The sequence below is a fragment of the Thunnus maccoyii genome, chromosome 14 (genome assembly GCF_910596095.1).
Source record: "Thunnus maccoyii chromosome 14, fThuMac1.1, whole genome shotgun sequence".
NCBI lineage: Eukaryota > Metazoa > Chordata > Actinopteri > Scombriformes > Scombridae > Thunnus > Thunnus maccoyii.
The window spans coordinates 15465235-15482280 of NC_056546.1; the positions used below are offsets into that span (position 1 = coordinate 15465235).

At 41.5% G+C, this 17046-nt stretch overlaps 1 protein-coding gene across 5 annotated transcripts in view; it reads right to left on the reverse strand.

Moving 5' to 3' along the window:
• Nucleotides 1-4717: 4717 nt before the first annotated feature.
• The window catches only part of pax2a (paired box 2a), a 29618-nt gene continuing 17289 nt past the window's right edge, over nt 4718-17046 (reverse strand). For 2 of the 5 annotated variants that reach the window (XM_042433525.1, XM_042433522.1), the window contains 4 exons: nt 16236-16356; nt 7985-8086; nt 6398-6484; nt 4718-6170 (listed from right to left, as the gene is read on the reverse strand). In XM_042433525.1, coding sequence (XP_042289459.1) covers nt 6049-6170; nt 6398-6484; nt 7985-8086; nt 16236-16356 — 432 coding nt within the window. In that variant the 3' untranslated portion in view covers nt 4718-6048. Of the gene's footprint in view, nt 6190-6397; nt 6485-7984; nt 8087-9908; nt 10125-16235; nt 16357-17046 lie in introns of all 5 variants that reach the window. The other 3 variants (XM_042433526.1, XM_042433523.1, XM_042433521.1) reach the window with 2 other exon arrangements.

Genomic DNA, 17046 nt, shown 5'->3' on the forward strand with positions numbered 1-17046 from the left:
TTTGTGGAGAGAAAATGACACGGAGTCGGGCTGACGGGGCTGGACTGAGACAGTTAAAGGCCCCTCGCTGCATAGGATAATTAATAAATAAAATACCAGGGGAGCCCCTGCCATGCCTTCGTCTATGACAGGGGCTGTCTCCAGTGCGCTAAAGCATTAAATGACCAATTTCTGTCAGACTAACTTCCACCGCGCTCTCTCTCCCTCTCCCTCTCTCTTTTGCTTGCCCTCTCGTCTCCACTACACTCTCCAGCCTGTCTCACCCCTCTCCCTCGTTCCCTCCCTTTGCTTCCTCGTTTTCTGAAGTGGGGCTACTTTGCTCTCTTTGCACTGAGTTTTTCAGCGACTGATGGCTCTAGTTCATTTCTGCTGAATTAATTGGTCCCTGAATGAATTCTGTTGACAGGGCAATTCATCATGTGTTTGGCCTGACAGTGACTGGGTGTTGGGTAGGGGAGGGGGTAGAGGCGTCGGAGAGTGTGTGTGAGTGTGTGCGTGTGTGTTGGGGGGGGTTGAAGCGGGGTGTGGAGGCAGTCAGAGGTGGTGGGGGTTGGTGATTGTGGCCTCCCACTTTTCTTTCTCCCCTCTTTGCCTGGTCTCGTCTTCTTCCTCCATCCTGCTCAAGCTGCAGAAGGCTGGATGTTCTTGTTGCACAGTTTTACCCAAACAGTTAGGACTCAAACAAATCAACCCCCCCGTACCCCCTCGGGCTGGGTTTCTGTCAGACAGAAGACCCTCTCTCAGCTTGAAGGGGGCACACAGGTCAGTGCTACCCCATTTTACACACTTTGGCCTTTTGTTATGCCCCTATACACTTCCTCCCCAACCTCAAATCCCTCCCCACCACTTGATGTGCACACACAAACACAGAAACGTCGTTCCTCACCCCACAGCTCCTCAGCCCTTTTGGAGAGTGACATAATCAGGTAGCGAGGCATATTTAGTGCTTAATTACACAATGTGTCGCACAATGGCCATTCAAAACGATAATTTAGCTCCTGAAGGGAAATTGCTCTGCACTGCTGACTGATCTAACAGGGATGGGAATGGTATAATAGCATATAGTTGGCAGATGAGGCCTGGTTGAGAAACGCAGCAATTGCTTTTCTCCAGACAGCTCTCCGACTGCTCATTATTCTAACTGCGAACTATGCTACAGTACAGGATACACACAGAGCCCGAGCATCCTCTGAGCTTGAACGTGGAGAGCTCTTTAGGCTGTGTTGAGTCAATCAATGCTCACTCATTACAAACATCACAAAGTCATGTTCTTGTCGCCTGGATGGTCTCACCCGCCGACAGTGAAAATAACCTCATAATCATCGTTCTGTCAGGATCAGGATCATCAGAGACCGGGCTTGAACTCTCTGACTCCCCTGCTACACTGAAATAATCTTACTGTTGGATGGTGATTTATTTTCACAGGGACATTTTCACAATACTTTATTTAGATTTAATTTTTCCTGTTGACCATCCTTGTACCAGGATCATAAACACACAGATGCCTCTTCAGAGACACTTAAAGAGTAGACTTTGAAGACATGAACAACATGAAAAAGAGCTATTTTCAACCAGTAACCCATAAAGTCGCTTCACATTATACCACTGGACCACTATGCTGCTGCCTCTTCCCAACCCAATCCATTTGGGATTAACAGGCTTAACGAAGTTGTGAACAATACTGCACCCATGCAGCCACTAATTAAAGCCGCTTCTAATGAGGGCCCGTTGATTGACACAGCAGGGTTGGCCTCTCCCCTCGCCAGCATCAACTATGACAGCCACATGATGAGGCTGATGACAGGCTCCCATGCAGACAGATGACAGGACGTCACTGCTAGACCACCACCACTCCTCATTTCTGAACAATACTGCGCTATTATGGCACCTCACGATTCATCGAATCTTTCTCTCTGGTCATTTCATGGATGTTTACACAAAGAGAGATGATTATATATTGAATTCTTAGTTGTTAACATTGTAACTGGCGTTGTTTATTCCGGTCACCCTGTTGACTGTTAATCTTATTTTAGATACTTAGGATTGGAAGAAAAAGTAGCAGGGGTTATAAAGAAGTGCAATGTAAAAAAATACAATATAATACAATATGTTTATGTCTGAATAAAACTTAAAAATTGCAAGGCATGTCCTCAGAATTTCCTCTTTAAAATTGGCTTATTTCACTGTATATATTATCAGTGACAGACATGAATCATGCCAAAGAGGCCGAGCTGCAGGGCATCACCAGGCCAAGTCGACAATGAGGGTGAAGTGTTTCAGTAAATCTTGCGTGAGGCCCATTGGCCCCTGTGGCAGGGCCTCTCTGTGCGGGTTTGAGAAGCCCACAAGGATGACAGGTGCTTTTCGTAATGCCTAACTGATGAGAGCCAATCAGTGCACCCCATTCTGCTGCTGTGTGTCTCTTCTCCTGTTGTTGTCATCTGGCCCGCTAAAGTAAAGATGAGCTTGACTGACAGATGCATCCGGGTTCACAGTTTATTGGTTTCTACGAGAGAGCCAGATATGCCAATTTAGACAGGGTAGTGACAAAAAAGTTCCCATCTAAATGGAATAATTTTACCACTGGGAATTCTCAGCTGGGAGAAGAGGGGGTGTTAGCGTGTGTGTGTGCGTGTGTGTGTGTGTGTTTTTATCTTTTAACAAGGCCTGAATGACAAATACATAGGACAGTTAGGGGCTGACAGATACAGCAGCTTTTGATGCTTCACAGGGGATCCATGAAATAAACAATAGGCAGAGGAAGCAGAGAAATTGAATTACAACTGGCTGGGGTTGTGTGTTTTAGAGTAGAGAGTGTGGAGAGGAGACGAAGCAGCAGCATCAGCATCAGCAGCAGCAGCGTGGTATGGATGAAACCAATGCATCATTAAATATACTGGAGTCAGAAGCTGGGGCAACAGTCTCCTGCCTTCCCAACAGTCCTGCCTGCTTGTCTCACCCTTTTCTCCCGCTATCTTTCTCTCTCTCTCCTTCTGTCTTGCACACACACACACACACACACACACACACACACACACACACACACACACACACACACACATACAGACACAAACACACATGCACTAACATCACTGCAGTTGTTTTTATTATGCTTTAAACAGAAATCATAATCTATCTGATTTCTACCAATATCCACACACATGGAATAACCTCACACAAACAACGTGCTATGCAGCTATCATGTAGCCCATTTCACATTTGAGAGCTGTAACCAGTACGAGTGCCTTCTGTAGTCACATTCATAAAACCAAACATCAATACACTAGCGGCAGGCTCGCTCCCTGGGAACCTTGAACTCTGAATCATTTTCTTATGGGGTTAATAATGAGGGGACACCGAGTCAACGACTGACATATAAAAGAATTTATTTCTCATGTGCACAAAAAGAATTGGAACAGAACTGAAACAGAACAATGATTGAGGCCACAAGGCTTTCCGTATAGATTTTCATCAGAAATCCTTTTTATGTCCATGACACATCTCCTGTATCATCTTTACAACAGCAGAAGACCCATTTCTTCAGAGGTGCTCCACTTACTAAAGCAAAGACTTCGCCTGAATGACGGTGGCGTGCACTCTCATTTTCAGATATGTCAGGCTACATGTAGACAGAAATAGGCAAATCCCAAGTGCAATTTGAAGAGGATAGCTTCTCCCGTAGAGCAGGACCGCAGTCTTTATTTTTTCTGTTATCTGGTGCCCTCCGCTTAACCCTGGTACCAGATGATGTGTTTGCTTGTGTGGAATTAAAGTAAACTTCATCTTGGATGCCTTACGCTAAATAGCTGGGCTGAGAGAGTGTGAGGGAGTGAGGAGGGAGAGATGGGTGAGTGGGAATAAGTTTGGATGTATTTCTATACATGGAGGCACAGATGACTGTAATTTGGATTAACATAATGATCACAACATCTACTAACAGCAAACAGGACACTATCTTTGATTGTTGCCAAGGACTTCAGTTTGATAACATCTTCATTTAAGGGAACAAAAGTGAAACCAGAGAGAAACCATTTCACGCTGGAGGTCAATTGTACTTTTATGCTGTTCTCCATTTTTCCTATAGAAGACCTTGAGGGTTACTTAGTCTAAGCCCAACAACAAAAGATGATACAGAAAGCCATTTAACTCATTGCATAGTGACATAAAACATCATCATGACAATATCATGAAAATAAAATAAAATGACAAAGACAACCTACTGTATGTGATGTTAGCATCTGAAACCTGCTACTTAAGTAGCCACAGGTTACACGGAAGTTGTGCCTTTCTCTAGAGCACAACATTACATTAAGACACAAATGTAATGCATGTTTTTTTTTCAGTCTGTATATCTACAAAGGGAGCCAGTACATTAGTATGATACTGCAATGGTGTGTGTGATCATATTTACAGAGAAGAATTGTCTTCACATTATTCACAAATCATTCTACAAAGCAGCATTTGTTGCAACTGATGGAATATTGAGTCACTGAATGTCACCTTTTTTCATTACAGTCATATGCATCATCATGTGGTTTGCCCGTTGAAAATACACGACATACATGTTCGGTGTTGACTACTTATTTAAAAGATAATACTGATTTATTTATGCATACATATACTGTAAATAAAATATTAAATATCAAACTAAGTCTTTGGCAAATGTAGTTAAAAGTACATTCACAAAATATTTTCCAAAAAGCAAACTTAACCAGTATTTTCTTTCAGTCCTTGTGGAGAGTTGAACGTAAATCGAGGAGGGTGGTGGTGAATATGTGTTTGTAAAGGCAATTAATTTCATTGAACAGGCATGAATTTAGTTTGGAAAAACAGGTTTGTAAGGCAATTGTTGAAGTTAATTTACAGTTGTTTTGCTCAACTGCGGACAGCTTTCTAAACTGTGTAGGCATCTAGTGGTATGACTAAGTAGCTGAATAAAGTATAACCCAAGAGAACTGAAAGATTTGTTCATGTAGCCAAAGAGCTATGGCTTACAAACTCCTCAGAAACTCTGAAAAAGATATTTACTCAAAATCACAACTGTCTGTCTGTCTGCTTTGTGTTTTTACACCTATGCAACGTAAATATGTTTAACTTATGCTCTAACTGGGTAGGTTAATTAATCTTAATTTTAAGAGAATGTGCCAAATAAATCAAATAAGCTGAGGTTATAGTGCAAAAAAAGAGCAAAAGGACGATCGTGCATGGACATGAACATGACTGGAAAATGAGGGAAATGTGACAAAACAACTACTCTGAAAAATCTTTGATACCTTTTTTTTACATTAAAAATAGTGACAGAAAAAATAATTTAAAGTATTAAAAATTCTGTCCAGACCATTTTAAGTATAAGGTCGCCATGTTTTTAATACTTTGAAAAAACGATTTACATTTTTTTTTACATCTGATTGTTTGCCACAGGGAGGGTGAAGTTGCCATTGGTCTATAGGGTCAGTAAATGTTGTAGGACATGCTGATAATGTCGGCGGGACTGAAGAAATGGGAGCAGAAGACATAGTCAAAGCACCAGAGTAAAGCCCGCCCTACAGTGTGGAGCCAGGATCTCATTAAGTGTCAGAGGGGCCCTCCAACACTGGCTCAAGTCTCTGCATCATCAAGCTATGGAACCATTCTCGTCTCCCCTGGACTTCTCTCTTTAGAGCAGAAAAATACTGCAGTTCATTAAGTAAAGGAATGTGAGGATCCATGAATAAAATAACAACAACAACAACAGCAACAAAGAAACAAAAATAAAAACCCACAACATTGTTTCCACATGGTATTCTTCACACTGTTTTTCTTCAATTTATATTTTATAATATATATATTTATATAATCTCTTAAAGTCATTCTGGAAATGTTCAGGCCTGTGAGACAGTGAGGGCATGATGGTTGAGTTCTGAACGCCCGCGGGCCCTTTTGGCCCAAAGTGTGTGTAACGCTGAAGCTGGGCTAGTTGCATCGGCTTCGACCTCGCCGATCCTTCCTGTTGGGGGGTTGGGGGTTCCTTTAGGATTCCTCCTCGCTTCCCTTTGACCTCAGTGTATCTCAGACGGGGACAATATGGACGCCAAAGCCCTGGCCCTGCAGTTTGAATTGGTCTCCATGGTAACTAGTGGCGGTCGTATGCAGTGGCAGCAGTGGGAGGTGCGGAGCCACGGGATGCGGCACTATAATAATAAGGGGAACCTGAAAGTTAACAGAAGAACGAGCCGTTGGAAACCACGGGGTCAAACATCATGTAAGACACATGTGTGCAAAGCTCCAAGGACAGAGAATATGTGGAGCCTGGAGATTTTTTATTACAGTCTCCAAATATGGTTTGTATTTGTCTAGAACAGATCAAAGTTCAGTATTTACAGTATATTTGGTAGTTTTTATTATATAAGTTACTTACTTAGTAATGCTGGATTGCTGAACCGCCATGCTTCGTTGTAAGTGGTGTATTGTGGATGAGAATAAGGGTTTCCAGAAAAGTCCCCTCCTAGACAACAAATCAATAAAAATAAACATTAGCAAAGAGCTAACAAACAAATTACTGACAGCCTTTTGTTAAATATAAAGCTGTAAAAAGATGCCTTTTCACCAAGTTACATTGCAGTTACATTACAATCTTGTCACACAACAATGTTTCTGAAGCATTTCTGTCCTGGCTGCTTCTATAGCTTTCCTCAACAGTCCCTTTAGGTGAATTGATTGTTTTATTAATCCTCTGTTAGTCTTTAGGATTTCCTCTATTCTCTCCTTAAGTGAGGACTTCACTGCTTTTAAGCTATGATGCTTCGCTTCAAAACTCCCTAATAGGTTCTCTCAAACTCTCATTCTATCTTTGTCCTCCCTGTGCGGGTCGTGGCGGGAAGGACGGGAGGCTGAGGGGATGTCACAGAGCGATGCTGTTGGTCCACAGGTTTCTTTCTTTTACGAGACTATAAAGGCGGGGTTTTATATGAAGCTGCTGAAGAATGGCCTTTGCTTTAACAGTGTTTGGGGCCAGACACTAAATCTTAGTCATTCGAAAAAAAAAAAAAAACCTACAACCCCTGGATTAAGAAGGCCTTTGTGCTTGTGTACTTGTATGTGGGTTTGTTTGTGTATCTTTCCAGTGGTGTATAATCCAGTAAATCAAAAGTCATTTTCTTAACTTAATTTGATATATCAGCTTTTACCCCCACGTATATCTTGAATTGTTACCCTCATACACACTGAGCTCACTTGTAAATACTGCACGCCTGCTTTGATTATTGGTCAGTGTGAAAGGTACATGTCTCCAAGCAATAAAGGGAATTGTGTTTTCAGTTGTTTGGAGGAGAGATCTACACACGCTGGCAGCTATAGCATCCACACTGCTGGTCCCGTAACTCGAGCTCATCCCTGAGAGAGATAGTGATTTAAATATTTACAGGCCCTCCACGCCTCTGTGTTTTGACCCTTAACTGTTTGCTGTGAACCTGAACTGCAGGTTAAGTAGAGGGGAAAGAGATACGCTCTGCAGCCCTGGGTGTCCGGGGAGGCGAGGAGAGGAGCAAAAGCAGTGTTTATCGACGGGGCTGGTGAGAGTGCGCTGTGTGGACACGGCGAGGGTAATGAGCGCTGGGAGCTGGAGTGTAACTGAGAGGAACTGTCCTATCTCACGGCCACTGATTGTGGTGATCGCCTATTGAGTTCATCTAATGTCCTCGTCCGCAGACGCTAACCACACGCTAACCACACGCTAACCGCAGTCTAACACAGCTATAACAAGCTTGCTTCAATCTTTTCAGTCAGAAGCATGCTTATAGGGTTCTTCTGTCTCTCAATAGTAAATGTGTGTGCAGGTATTTGTTTGTCACAGTCACAAGTATTCACATACGGTGTGATACATCACAGAAAGGCATTATCACATGTTTAGCTTAGACTGACCTCACGTTTTTTTTAAACAAGATCAACTGAAGGGTACTATAAACTAAAATTAATGGCATCATAAAAAGGGTGTAGTGTCACCTACCAGGAACCATTCCAGCGAGTGTAGAGGTGGGGTAGCTGCCTTGTCCCGTGGGGGGGACGTGAGGCGGGTAGCCAGGTAAGGTGGTGCTGGCCATGTCTCGACCTGAGGGCACACAAAAGGAAAACAGTCATAAGGAGACTCAAATACAGAAAAGTTGAATATGAATTTATGGATTCTATTACTAGTTCAGAGAGTTGTATGGTAAATCTGAAACATATATATTATTTTAACCCTGCCGCAATTGAAATTGTGTTTTTATCAAAATTATTTGTAATAAGAAATGTAATCACTGCCTGGATTAGTGTCACAGGCAATGTCTTTCGAGTGTCGAGTGCCATTTCGAGAAATGCTTGGTTTTCCACTGGAGACTGGGATTCACATCCTGAGTCCCACATGTGGTAAAGTTTAGGCAACAAAAGCGCTTTGGTTAAGGTCAGTGAAAGTTCATCGTTTTGGTTTGATGTAAATAAAGTAAACATGATGTCTTACACGTAAAGTCACTGCAGACTTTTCTATATTAAAACATGACCACGAAGTTTCCCTAACTTTAACCAAGTGCCATAATATAATCATAACCACAAAAAACTTAAATAATTCTGTGTTCAATGTGTTGCTGATACCTTCAATACATTTTGTGTCTTGCCAGATATGTTAATTAACATCTCTTCATTTTACTGATAAGAAAACATAATCCAGGTGGCATCACTTTTCCATCAAAATTTAATTTCTGTTGCAAATTCGTTATATATAACATAATTTCTAGGAGACAGGGTTGATCATTCACAACACATTGTCAGAATGAAAAAAAAAAGGCTTTTTTGTTCAATTTAATCCATTGTTTACTAACCAGTATAGTAACATTGTCATTTATTTTTTGTATTTTTGCACACACTTTCTTGGGGGGAAAAACAATTTTCTTTTAGATCCTAAATATTGCAATTATGATATAAAGTGAAGTGATGCATACTGTATATTCACAGAGAAAAAACAAATGATGCCACTGTCTGTCGAAATGTTTCAGACCATTTAATTTCTTAAGCAAGATCATTTTGCAATAATCTGAAGAAATAAATAGTTTAAAAATGCTAAAAAAAATAACCACAGATTATTCATCTCTACAGATGCCACCACAATATGTAAAATGTTTAATGAAGTTGCATGTTGTCCATCTATTTTCTGAGCTGTTCATCCTGTCTGGGGTTGCAGGGGGCTGGAGTCCCAGCTTGCACTGGACAGGTCACTAATCTATCACCAGTCATTTAAATGATTTTTTATGGAATTATCTCATGGGACACTGCAACTGCTATAACATTAATATACCAAAGTTATAAGCAGCTTTAAAACTGTCAGGAGCATCAGACCAGTGAGAGCACCCTCTGCTCTCTGCTCCACATTCAGCTCTGTAATTAACACTGACAGCGTCGGGTCTGACTGGATGAGGGGGCACACAGGACAGAAAGCTATGGGTCCAAAGGAGCCCCCAGCATCAGCCCTAAGTCTCTGCCTCTGCCCCCCAAACCTCTCCTCCCCCCTACTTTTCACCTCCTCTGGCCCCTCAGACCTTGGGCCTGTCACGAGGCTGGAAGGACCTGGAGGTCTATTGTTAACCCGAGAGACAAGCGAGGGGTCAGAGCTGGAGAAAAGGGGGTGAGGGCAGTCGCTGTTAATGAGGGCCAAGCAATCAGTTTTGCTCCTGTGTACACAACAGTAGAGTGAAAAAAAAGCATGATGGGATTGTTGTTTTTGCAACGTGAGAAGCAGCCATTTTCATTTAGTGTATATTTGAGAATTACTAAATTATTAAAAAAAACAAAACAAAACGGAAAAGTAGGAAAGTAAAGAGGAAAGTAAAGAAAAAATCAACTGGACAGAGTGAGTTTGATTTAATTTTGATCTGGTTTTGGAGCCTTTAGGAAAGCTGTACCTGCTATTAAAGGCTGGCTGGCATACTGGCTGTAGCAGGAGACATGGGCATGGGCAGGGTAGCTGGGAGTAGAGGCATCTACAGAGAGGCTGGACTGGTGGGACAAGATGTCAGCTAGAACAGAGTCCCCAACAGAGGAGGGGGTGAAGGGGGCAAAGGATGCCTCATGGGGCTCCCGCTTTACACACATGGAAGGTGGATATGATGGGTGAGAGTCTGCCGGGTGGGGAAAAAAAGAAAGAAAGAAAAAAAGCTAAATATAATGTAGACATACAACTCCACACATACATGCATTCACTTCAGTCACACAGATGTATGATGGGATGGATGTTTAGTTTTCTAAGTGACCAAACAACCAAAAGAAAAACTACTGTACCAGGCCAAATACTGTGTGTTGACAAATGTGGCACAGCAGTGGAGAAAAAGAAAGTTTTTAGATTTATCATGCACATAACCGAACACTACCACAGGCTATTAAATCATACAGAGACAATGCTCCAAATGCTTAGCAGACCTGTGGTATGAATTAAAGGAAACCTAAAGCTTTGGACTATCTTTCATATGAGGAACACTGAGTTATAAGAAGAGTACTTGCTACTTTACATTTATTGTTGTATAATTTTGAATCCTTTGAAGAACAGACATTTCCTATGGATTCTGAATAGATAAACAGTCTTTAGCAGTTGATTTGTTCATTTACATAGCTTATAATAATAATCTCATATGCACCCAGCAGTAATTCATTCAACTAAGTGGAAACATACACCAGTGAAATGTTGCAACAACACATCGCGCCTGATCAATCAAGCTCAAATGCGTAAAAATTTCCCCAAGGTTTTAGGAAAACAAACAGCATGATCTCACGGCTGCTTTCTCACAACAGAATCACTCCCACAAATAACCAAACAATCGGCTTGCAGACAGCTCAAAACTCTACACTTTGATCTAATTTAGCTGATGAGTCTTGGCATCTTTCATTTCACCGGCTTTGCCTCTCAAACCTATGCAATCAATGTGAGCTCTGTCTCCGGCCTCTCTGCGTCTGCCGCAGAGCTCTGTTTGCTGGGGCCTGTAGGGAGAGATGGCTCTTTCCCGACACCATGATAGCCTCATTAGCTGCTTCCCCCATCATTGTTGTTTTACAACAGGACTGTGTGTTGCGATTCCTCATTAAGATAAGGGCTGCTCTATGGAAGGGGGATGCAACCTTGTCAGCTCTATGAACCTAATGCCAGAGAATCAGAAAACTTAACTGCTTTCCCATAAAAAAACCTGTAGTAGGTTCTTTAAATATCTTTCTCCCTCTGTGTCGCTGTGACGGCTGTAAATGTGGATTTAGACAGAGGTACAGCAATTACAGAGTACCTTCATTTCATTGAGACAAATACCATTGTTATGGGAATGGCACAATGTTTAACAATGTAGGTTTTTAACGAGTGCGCAAGACATACAGTGTGATCAAATCATTAAAGAGCCATGAACCTCTGGCATGAACAGAAATATTATAACAAGTGAGCTTTGCATTTAATTGGGTGGATCTAAAGTTTGTGCTGTACAAGTATGGCATACATTCATCGGAAGTAGGGTTTGCTTAAAGGAGCCATATGAAACAGCTCGTGCTCAGTCCTGCTCTTCAGTTAATTATATCTAACATGTGGTCAATTCAATTCTCTCAAGTTATATTTAAACCTCATCCCTGCAGAGAAAATGGGCATTCGTTGATACAAGACAATACAAGGATGGTGTTAGTGGTTAGCTTCTGTCGGAGTTACCATAAAAACACTGTAACATACACTTAAATTGGCTAGATTAGCAATTTTACCCATGTTGACAATCACAGCAAGCCTAAACCTGAGATGCTACAGTGTAGAACAGCCTTACCGCAGTCATACAGATAAAAAAAAGGAAACATGGTTAAAAACAAAGGCAAACTCAACAAGAGAGGTCTTTATAAAATATAATCCAATCACTGTGTGTTACAGTTTAGAAAAATGTATTGTGAATCTTGTTTAGGCAGAGACATCATTGCTCTCTGGGGCACTTATTTTGCTATCAGGCTAACACTTGGCCACCTAAACTTTAGAACATGAATCTGAAACTTCAGGATGAAACTGAGGCTGCCAAACATGAAGCCCAAGCCAAATGTGTTTACACTGTGTCTGAGACTTCCTGCATACTACTGTAGGCTTCTGTTTTCTCAGCGCCTGAGCAACCATTGTCAAACAGACAGGGGTTACGACGCAACAACAACCGATACAAACGCTGCGTTCAAGACCACTGAACTCTGAAACTAATCAGACATGGTGTTGCTTATTGTCCTGGAGATGAGGCAGAGCCTGGGTAAAGGGAGCCTGTCAAATCACATGCCCTGATGATGGAGATGGAAGATAAACTCAGGGTCCTTGGGGACTCCTCTACCCAGCAAACACATCTCTTAGAGAGTGGAGAAGCTATAGAGTTCTCCAACATCTGTCTCTTCTCTACCACTGATACTACGTCTACAGACCCCATCAACCATAGAAATGGACTGTTAAGAACCTACAACAGTCCTCTGAGTGATGCGTTCAGATATAGCTACAACAGCCTTCTCTCAAGTGAGCATTTCATTTTTTAATCGTACACCAAGGAACTTGTGTGCGAACCATTTTCTGGCAGAACTCTTGTTTTCAAAGGCTGCTGTTCAGTCTACAGACAACTTTTTCATTCTCACAGTACGTTCAAGATCACAGCGAAACTTCCTTCTTGTGTAGGTACGGCAAAGTCAACTGGAGAGGAGTCTACTGAGAATTAAATGTTGAATTTACCTCAACAGGGACACATTCATGTTTGCTTCAAATGAGCCAGTTCAACCTCTCTTGCACTGTAGAGGTGGTAATTTATTACATTAAACTACACTTACATTAGAAAGGAACAAAAGAACAAGCTCATCCATTTGTGAGTGAGTAAAGAATATTTGCAGGGCAAAATAGCTTAAATTCCCTGTCCAAGGGTTTAAAGTCATTCATTATCAAATGTGTGCTCAAAGGTTAGTATGCCATTGTGGGGGGTGATATAAACATTAATTTCCGAGCTCGGCGCTGTGGGCGTTAACTGAACTGAGACAAGCTGTTTGTCACCAGGCCACACACCAGGCACCGCAAGTAAGGTGGCTGCTTGTTGTTTGCCACCCAGCAGAGAATCGCTGGTACTGCCAAGTCTCAGAGTTTGATGTAAGTTTCAAATACAGCATGTTTTTTCACCTCTGTTCTCTCATCAGTACAGTTTTGTGATTTTCTTGGCAAGTAAGTAAGAAGTAAGAAGGTAGAAATATATAAAGAGAGATAGAATTATATGGGATATTCACATCTGCTAGAGTTGTAGTAGATCAGAGGGGGGGCCATTTACACCTAGCCTCCCTACAGGCTCTGCTGAAAGTGATTATCCAGCACCCAGCCTGCACAGAGACTACTGAAATCTCATTGGGCATAACCCTGTTTAACCAGTGATAAGTAGCTACAAAATTATACTCTAATCATCTGTTCAAATGTAAAGCTTGCATCAGGATTAGAATAGCTAATATCAACATGCACATGATCTGCTAGATACCATATGCCACTTACTCAGTTAAGGTATCAATAGACAACTGTGCAGACACACGAATTCTGGCTCGGAGCCAGCGACCAGGAGTGAATTCAGATGCACTATACAGTTGACAGTGTTCATCTACTAAAGACAGACACAAACAAGTACAACACTCTCTTTACAGTTTGTATATACCGGAAAAAAGTGCCCTATTTACTTATTTTTCCAGTTGGATATGCACCATGCTAGCATAAACAAGGGAATAAGTATAACACGAGTAAGTAATAAGTATAATACATGATGCTATTAAATTTTATATTATCTACTTTCCAATATTATCAAGAGGGAAGTTTCATGATGCTCCTCTTTAGGAAGAATAAGAGAGTATTTTCCTTATTTTCATTGAGATGGTTACATTATAATGGATTGTCATTTACATATTGAAATTCTAAAGACAGTCATCGTGCTGGAGCGTAAATTATTTGTAAATGATTGGTGCTTTGATTGCTCTCTGCCACCCTCCTTGCTAGGTAACCGCCTCTTTCACACATTAGGGTAAACAGAGGACACAAAAGATGGCCCAACGTTGCTTTTGTTAGCGCCCTTGGAACGCAAAAGTAAGTACTTCATTAATCATTCATCTTTAATAGATTATGTAAATTTCAGGACATAAAAATCAACAAGATCAATAACTGTATGAATTTTAATTGGGAGCAGAAAACATTTAAAGAATGAATATAATCTCGTAGCTCCATCCAGTATGAGAGCATAATTTATTGATAATTGGATCCCAGCCTAAGTGAGGAAGCTCATTTAGCATTTTTTTTTCAACCTTGGCATACATTCTTATTTACAGGGTTTGCTAATGGCAGAAAAAATAATATTATGCACTAACAACCTACACCCAATCAAATGCCTCATGCATTGCATGGTGGTGAAAATTAAGTAATAAAAGTTTACTGGATATTTCTTCTGAGTTTAATTTGGTGCTCATAATTCTCAGGGTCATTTTTTCAAACGGCTGTAGTGTGCTGTCATATTCCATTTTAAGAAAAGTTTTGTTAGTTCACCCCCTCATTATGCAATCTCTGGCCCTCACATGTATCGCGTTAGGAGGCCCCAGGCCCCCAGGTGGCTTGGAGGCCACCTGCTATGAGTGTGTTCCCCGGAGCGAGACCGCTTTCATAGGAGGAGTCCAGCATAAAAGACAAAAACACACCTTTCTTCTCCTGAGGCCCAACTTTCTGGGGCAAATCCACCTCCCACATATTCAGGAATAAAAAAGGGGTCTTTCTTTTCCCATAGCACTGTGCCTGGGTCTGGGGCTGGACTATAGGGATCATTTGAGAAGGGCCACTGCAGTTTTCAATCATGCTGTCCTCCTCTTTAGTTACTCTCTCTCACACACACATACACGCACACACAGTGGACTCATTGACTTTGATGCCCACTGCATAATTATGGGAGTTTTATTAAAAAGCTGGCATATTATTCTCAAGTCAGTGTGGCCATCAGTAAACCTAACCTCTCCATGGGAAAGAGACTCAGCAGCCACAATGAAACAATATTTCAATTAACCAGGCAGCCATCAATTTCGACAGCAGAGCAAAAGAAGCTGTAGTGCAATCTAGGGTGGGTTGGTGTGGGTTATATGATACAGATAGTTAATACTACAAGATATATAATACACTGCACCTGCTATTACCTGCCAGCTCTCAGTAGAACTAACTATTGAATACAGCAACCAGCTCATGAGTTGAAAAGCACCTGTAATTTCAACGTTTCTTTCACTGTGTCTCATCTGTATCTGAGTCTCTCTCTCTTTCCACAGCGTGAGGCAGCCAGCCAGCCACTGTGCTGTTCCAGCCGCTGTCAATCAACAGGCTATCATAGCCTTTGACGACAACGTTGTGTCGTGGCGAGAACAGCAGCTGTCTCTTATGAGAATTGCTCCCAGTCAATCTGTTAGCGGGCCAATCCAGGCTAACACAATAGCCAGTTAGGAGCAGCGTGTGAAAGGCCTGTAGGATTTAATGGGCTCAGATGATATATTGCCTCACTCTGTCCCTTAGTAATAAACACACAGAGTGCCTCAAAAGTTCCTCAAAAAAGCTTTTCGTCTGGTGGTAAGAATTTTATATCCCTGGAAAATGTGTATGTCATAAGGAAGTGGTATTTGAAATCTTGATGAGGTAATGATGATGCAATACTCCAATACTTTCTTAATGCCAAAATCAAAATGTTTTGCTTATTTTAAATTAGTGGAGTTTTAAAGTTTTAATACTTAATAATGGTGTAAAAGTAAAGCCAAAAACAACTAACAGATTATCAGTGTTATCAGTATTACTGTGTGCAATGAAGTGGGGGCAAAATTACAGTAAACATTGTATTTTCAGTAAGTTTGGGTGAAAAAAGCTCCTTCGTTGGCTGTTGGCATCTTTATTAGCTCCAATAGTGTGCACATGAGGCCTCTGTTGAATATCTGACTGAGCTGGACTCACAGGGGAAAGTGGTATAGTTTATAGTAATATTCCATGCTTCAATCTTTGGTTTGATTTTAGCTAAAAAGTTTTGGAGAACTCCTCTTAAAACTGACTAGTTGGGAAGATGCAATGAAACAATACAGAAATACAGAAAGCAGAGTTAAATACTCTAGTTTGTGTTCTCAGCACTGACTTATTTCGACCACCTTGTTGGAGATGTCTTTGGCGTGCTGCAGCTGTGTGTGTTCATCTAAGGATCAATCTAGCATGAGTCAGATTGTACCTGTCACAACAGAGTAGCTCTGGGAGACACTGGAGGCGAGGTCGGAGCTGCCGCTGCTGGAAAGGCTCGGCTTCACGTCTTCCAGGCCAGCGTTCAGAGACGGGAGCGAGTACTCATTCGCCTGTAGACAAATACACAACACATGCAAAAATATGTCAGCTGAGGGATGCACATGTGAGTAGGTGGCAATAAAAAAAGTGAAAGTCACACTTTTTATATAAAATACATATAATTTACAGGATGTGTCATGATCTGGTTAACATCATTGCTATATTACATGCAAGCCTACTTCAGCTGCCAGATTTGAAGCAGATTTCCAAGTTTAGGAGACAATATATGTCTGCTGTATCTGGAACCTGACTGCTATCTTCTCACTGTGTTTCCTTCTGAATATTTCCTGTGAACCCCCCCTCCTTAACCCATCCCGTCCCCGCTCTTCGTGCTTTTTTACCAAGACCCATGATGTATGCATGCATTAGGGCTTGTCTGAGGAGAAGGCAGAAAGGGAGAGAGGGATGAGAGAGGGATTGGGAGAGGAGTGAAAGGACGGGGTGTCAGCTGGCTCTTTGTGCTCCACTGCAGTCATCCCTGTGACCAGTCAAGGGAGGAGACATTCAGGGCTTTGTTACAGGAGAGACATGTGGTGGGGTTTTTAAAGGAGAGTACAACCTCAAAATCAACCTTTGTTCTTCGCCTTCAGGATGAACACATAAAAATGGGTTAAAAAAATGATAAAATAGTGTGTATTGTTTTATGCCTTTTTATTGGAATTTTTTTTTGCTACATGTTAGAGGTTTTCATTGCATTTCGT